The following is a 7,092-nucleotide window of genomic DNA, read 5'->3' on the forward strand; positions in this document are numbered from 1 at the left end:
TTACCATTGCTAGAGAGTCTCTTCTATCCTTACCAAGACGAAATTAGCCATTGAACAACTACAGTGCAGTAGTTAACCTCTTTGGTGAAGAATTGTTTGGTAATCTCAGTGTTGTCAGGTGTATGAGGACAGAGGAGAATATGAAAAGAATAGGCCAGACTATTCGGTGTATGTGTAGGCAAATGGAAAGTGAACCTTAACCAAAGAGAAGGATCCAGTACTGTCTTGCCAGTCAAAGGACCCCGTAACTCTCTAGAAATCACCATTTTCTCTCATTTCCTTCTTTTGTTCTCTCTTTATCTTAGTTGGACCTTATTATTTTTCTAACTACTTTAGGGGCTGTCTGTCGTAGATTGCCTTACCTTGTGTAAAACACGGGCTCTTGCCTTTGATTTTTGGAGTGTCCTCATAGAAGAGCTGTTATACCATGACTGAAGAGTCTCTTCTACACTTACCAAGAGGATAGTAGCCTCTGGACAATTGCAGTGCATGGTTAACCACGTGAATGAAGAATGCTCTTAACTAGAAATCAGCATTTTCTCTCATTTTCTTCTCACTTTATCATACTTGGACCTCATTATTTTCGTATACCTCAGCTCTAATTAAGTTCTCCTGATACACTAACGTCTCAACATTTTTCTTCTCAACAATTTCAATAGATCTCCGTGACCTTTCTTGACAATTCTGATACCTAGAGGAATCAGTAATGGGGTCAGTCTAGGGGAAGATTTTAATTGTTTACAAAATATGGTTGCCATAGATTGCCATAAAAAAAGAAGGCGAGAGAGAAGACTACATTGGATGTAAATCATGTCACATAAAAGAGGTTAAAAAACAGACACGTTCAAAACAAGAATAAAACTTAAACTGTATAAAATTGAGTGGGGAGGCCTTAACTTGGTTGTCGTGGCTGATGTGGTAACGTCCCTGACTGGTGAACGCCAGACTGGGGTTCGAGTCTCGCTCATACTCGTTAGTTTCATTGGTTGCTGCAACCTCACCATCCTTGTGCGCTAAGGATGGGGGGGAGGGGTGTTGAGTGAGCCTATAGGTGTGTCTGCTGAGTCATCAACAGCAATTGCCTGGCCCTCCTTGGTCCTAACTTGATTGGAGAGGGGGCTGGGGCTCTAGGGAATTGTCCTCCTTGATAGGGTAGTGTTACTGCCCCTTGCCTCTGCCATTCATGAGCGACCTTTGAACCTTTAAAGGGTTTGTGTATCTGCAAGCTGTACTAGTCAGGGCCCCCTATACTGGTTTGGTTTGCTGTGAGCGATCAGAGCAAAGTGTTCCATCATCACCAATCCGCAGTGGCCACCGTGCTGAGTGAAAATTGGCCAAACCCCAGACATGAAAAAGACATGTCTGAGGCCTTTGTCCTGCAGTGAGATGGAAACGGCTGCATTTGTTACTGTACGTAACTTGAGAATTATTGACTTTCTAAATTGCTATAAAAAAAAGCATTGAACTGTACATAATTGTACATTGTTTGCCTTTATAAATTCCTATAACAAAATCATACCAGAGAATAGAGGATAGAGAATAGAAAATAAAGAATAGAGAATAAACTCATTTTCTTAAAAAAAAAAACTAAATTACAAAAATTTCCGAATTACTAAAATTAATAAATCAATATATTAATAAATTACTGGAATTACTAGATTACTAAAATTAATATAGCAATAAATTAATGAATTACTAAAATTACTCAATTACTAAAATGACTAAATTATAATAATTACTAAAAAAAAGTAGATGATAAGAGATCTTTCATCTAAAAAAAAAAAAGAAAAAAAAAAAAGACTAAAAACAACCTTTCAATATAAACGTATTTGCTTTCCAACTAAACTTATATTGAACAATTAAACAGTTAAAAAAGATATACGACAATTCGTGTTCTTCTTGATTATTGGTCCACAATTACAATGGAAGAAAAACGATTAAACAAATAAATTTACTTAAAAGATATAAATAGTTTCCCTTAGAAAACATAACTATTTTCCACCGATCCATTGGACACTGGATATATAAAAAAAAAAAAAACATAGATCCTTCTATCGGAAAACGTAGGAATCCTATTAGAAGATGTAAAATAAGGACATAACAGTTGATAACATCAAATGTGCAAATAGGACCTCAGAGGTTCACTCTCGGAGATGAGATTTTGTTTTTGAAGGATTCATGTATCTCCTTCAATGGTTCTCGCTTTATTGCTGAGTCAGGCGAGATGATGGATATTCTCATTAGGATGTTCATAGGAGGAAGATGTGGAGATTTTTCTTACGGGTTTATTTGAACTGGATATATATATATATATATATATACATATATATATATATATATTATACATATATATATATATATATATATTTATATATATATATATATATATACTGTATATATACTCATTATGTATATGTACGAATATATATTATGTACAAATACACACACACGAATATATATATATATATATATATTGTATATATATATATATACTGTATATATATTCATTATGTATATGTACGAATATATATTATGTACAAATACACAGACACGCATATATAATATATACATATAAATATATATATACACACAGTATATATACAGTATATATATATATATATATATATACTGTATATATACTATATATAATATATATATATATATGTGTGTGTGTGTGTGTATATATATATATATATATGTATATATAATATATATATATATATGGGTGACCCTGACTAGGACAGCCTTTGCTGATCATGGCGATACACAAACCCTTTTACCATGTTAAAGTATCATTACTTACAGCGGGATATATATATATATATATATATGTGTGTGTGTGTGTGTGTGTGTGTATGTGTGTGTGTGCAAGTGTGTGTGATGTGAATGTACAAAGCTATGTACGTACTAGTTAAGAGAGAGAGAGAGAGAGAGAGAGAGAGAGAGAGAGAGAGCGCAATTTCATATCTTGGATTCCATTAGTGATAATGAAGGAATATAGGAATGTAATGCAGTCATATTAAATAAAATAATCGAAGAAAGAAATTGACAGTTTTTCACTCCGTACGTTTGACCCTTTCTGATGAGAGATTTTTTTTTCTTCTCTCTTCTTTTAAAGATAAGACGCTTCTAAAATATTTAAGCACAGAGGTCTATATATGTGAAAACATACCGGTTCTGTGAATCTTATAAAATAAAAAGCAAATGTCTGGTTATATATATATATATATATATATACATATATATACATGTGTTTATATGTATACATATATATATAAATACATATATATACATATTCATATATATATATATATATATATATGTATGAATTTAATTTATATATATACTGTATATATATAAATATATATATATATATATATATATATGTATATATATGTATATATATAGATACTTGAGTTTATATATATATATATATATATATATTCATATATATATATATATATATATATACATTGATATATATAAATATATTCATATATATAAGAATATATATTTATATATATAAATATTTATATTTATATATATATATATGTATATATACATATATATATATATATATATAGAGAGAGAGAGAGAGAGAGAGAGAGAGAGAATATATATATATATATATATATATATACAGAGAGAGAGAGAGAGAGAGAGAGAGAGAGAGAGAGATAAATATATATATATATATATATAGAGAGAGAGAGAGAGAGAGAGAGAGAGAGAGAGAGATAAATATATATACAGTATATATATATATATTTATATATATATATATATATATATATATTTATATATATATATATATATATATATATATGTATATATATTTATATATATAAATATATATATATATATATATATATCTTTCCAGTCATGATGAGTGGCATTGTCAGACGTATAAGTAATCGGTCTCTACACTTCTATTGGGTAGGGGGAGAGGAAGTAGTCATACCCTCGTAAAAGGGGGCGTACCCATAGAGGAATAAAATGAATTCCCAACTGCCGTGTTGTAGTTAGGAAATGGGGAGGAGGTGGGAAGGGTTGAATGAGAGTGCATGTGTGTGCATATCTCTCTGAATATTGAGCTATAATTTTGACGGGTCGCGTACATTAGTACAAAAATCAATATACAGAACACCAATCAAGTGTGCAAACAAGTATAACTGAGCAAATAACAAAAATTATAAAACCCAACGAGAATAAAGAAAAATTTAAAATATTATTTCTCAAAAAGTATAAAAACCTAAAAAATTAATAAATACAAAGATAAAAGAGGAATTATAGTACCATAATCAACAAAGATACTAGAAAACTAGAAAAGTCGGTGAAGAAGCAGCTTTAAGTCATGTCCAGTCAGAAAAATAACTGAAGTGTAAAAGAATCAGAGGGAAGTAAGTGACAATTGCGACACGTAATATTACTATATTCATGTATACAATCGCACTCCGCACACATATACACACACACATTCATATACTGTATATACAGACGTATATATATTGGAATACATTTACATACATGTATGTAAATACATACATACACAAACACACACACACACACACACACATATATATATATATATATATAAGCATTATATTCATATATATATACATATACATATATATACATATATATATATATATATATATATGAGAGAGAGAGAGAGAGAGAGAGAGAGAGAGAGAGAGAGAGAGATTAAAATACTATACAAATTAGAAATCTTGCTAGGTGTTAATATCAAAAACAAAAATATTTGTTTTAAAAGAAATATGGCAATATCAGGTTTTTGAGCACAGGAAAACCATAAATTTCTGGATATGAAAAATGCGTAAATCAAATTTTCACAAATATCATATTTTTGATATTATAATAAAAACCATAAACTTAATGAAACATATCAACAAAAAAGTCAGCAAATAAAAGCGAATAGAAAACGAATTTCATAAAAATGAATAAATACAACATAAAGCTAAATACTAATATTCAGTGACATAAGAACCACGATAAAATAAATACAGGCAAATAAAATGATTGAGTGATTGAACATACAGCCAAATAAATGGAAAGCAAATATGTTTAAATAAACCAGAAATGAATACCCCGGCCTTGCAATTTAATCCCTATGTAAACGAGAACTGAAGTCCCCCTTTCCTTCCCCTATGGAGCAGTCCCAGAAAATCAACAGTGAGTGTGTCCCATAATAAAGATGGGCAAGTCGTGATAGGGCGCCTTTTCTCTCTTCCCTTTGGAAGGACTTGGAGATGCTGTGATTTCTGCATTCTCAGGTAGGGGCAAAAGCCCTTTTTTATTCTTCAGACATATATATAAGTATATGTGTAGGAATTCAAAGAGAAGGCCAAAACAGACATCTAGGGCAAGAATAACCTTGCATCTGAATAAGAACAGCTGAGATAGTTTATATTCTTCTAACATATATATTCTTTGTATAGGAATTCTAAGCAAAACTCGAATCAAACATCAAGGACTAGAATAATCTTGCATCTAAATAAGAACAGTTGAAATAGTTTCTATTCTTATAACATATATAAACATTCTTTGTATAGGAATTCAAACAAACAGAAAAAGCCAAAAACACACATCTAGGGTAAGAAAAATCTTACATCTAAATAAGAACAGCTGTAATAGTTCATGTTATTCAAGCATGTATAAATATTCTTTGTTAAGGAATTAAAACAAACATAGACAAAAGCCAAAACAGACATCAAGAGCTAGAATAATCTTGCATCTAAATAAGAACAGCCGTGATAGTTTCAATTTTGCTAAAGAATATTTTACTGTAGATTATAAAGGAAAAATACATTAATAGCTGTAACAGTTTCACAGCTTCGATCTTACACAAGAAAATTTTAGATTACAAATGAAAAACTGACATTTATTGGCATCATACACATTTGCACAGGGTTCGTTAATTACTTGAAATATTTCATTACAACTTTATTATATTTATTAATTATTGTTTCCTCTTTTTTTAACGGCAAAGTCAACAGATAGTGACATTGTCCTATTAAGCAGGACAATGCCCTAGAGACTGAACATATATACATACGATCAGCGTACAAACTAGGACCAAGGAGGGGTCAGGCAATGGCTGCTGATGACTCGCCCGATAGACCCATACACTCTCCCAAACATCCCATCCTTAGCTCACAAGGATGGTGAGGTTGCAGCGAACAAAAGAAATAACGAGTTTCAGCTGGACTCGAACCCAAGTCAGACGATCACCAGTTAGGGACATTACCACTTAGGCCACAACATTAAGGTTTTTCCTCCAAATATATCTTCCATTATATTTGTCCAACCATTTCTAGATCCGATCCCTTCTCACCATTCTATCGGTGCCAATCACCTTCAAGCGAATTAAAGTGCATTGTGAAAAATATAATCAAATATAATACAGGTATTTACGTAAACAGAGAGAAAGAGAGAGGGAGAAAAAGAGCGAGAAAAATTAATTTAGGAACTGAGTATTAGAAATTGAATGCTCTATTGGTAGTACATTTCCTTCCAATAGTTGTTAGGCCTTTTTGTTATTCACATCCATTGACGCAATCTGAATTTCAATTTCTTTTTTCCAGGCATCCAATGGGTTCATCCTGGAATGGTAATCAGCAGTAAGGCTAGATATCCATTTTTTTATTTCTTATTACATTTCATATTCTATTGCATAATAAATGAGGTTAGGACAATTTTCATCATTACTAGCGTACGGGATCCGTCAAAAATGAAGGCTAAATATTTAAGATACATATGCACACAAACGAGCACAAAACCCCTTGTCACCAGGGTAATACTGCTCCCTCTCCAGCATATCCGAAGGACAGGGAGAGACCGAGCAGTTATACTTCTGGCAATGCTGGTTAGGGTGACTGGAAACTATAATATAAATATATATATATATATATATATATATATATACATCCAGAAACTTGCTCTTTATTATGGATGTCATTATTCAGCAGTGCTAATGGTTCGGGTATTCCTGTTAATTTTCGGCATTTTGTTCCATACAATGAACTTTCAACTATGTATTTTTCCTCATCTAGATAGTTCAAGATATTTTCC

General features: G+C 31.4%; 1 protein-coding gene across 1 annotated transcript in view; it reads right to left on the reverse strand.

Moving 5' to 3' along the window:
* Positions 1–561: 561 nt before the first annotated feature.
* Positions 562–7,092, reverse strand: part of LOC137648301 (uncharacterized) — a 38,925-nt gene continuing 32,394 nt past the window's right edge. Inside the window, exon 4 of the mRNA XM_068381230.1 lies at positions 562–717. Coding sequence (XP_068237331.1) covers positions 562–717 — 156 coding nt within the window. The remainder of the gene's footprint in view (positions 718–7,092) is intronic.

Source organism: Palaemon carinicauda, chromosome 10, assembly GCF_036898095.1.
Source record: "Palaemon carinicauda isolate YSFRI2023 chromosome 10, ASM3689809v2, whole genome shotgun sequence".
Classification (NCBI taxonomy): domain Eukaryota; kingdom Metazoa; phylum Arthropoda; class Malacostraca; order Decapoda; family Palaemonidae; genus Palaemon; species Palaemon carinicauda.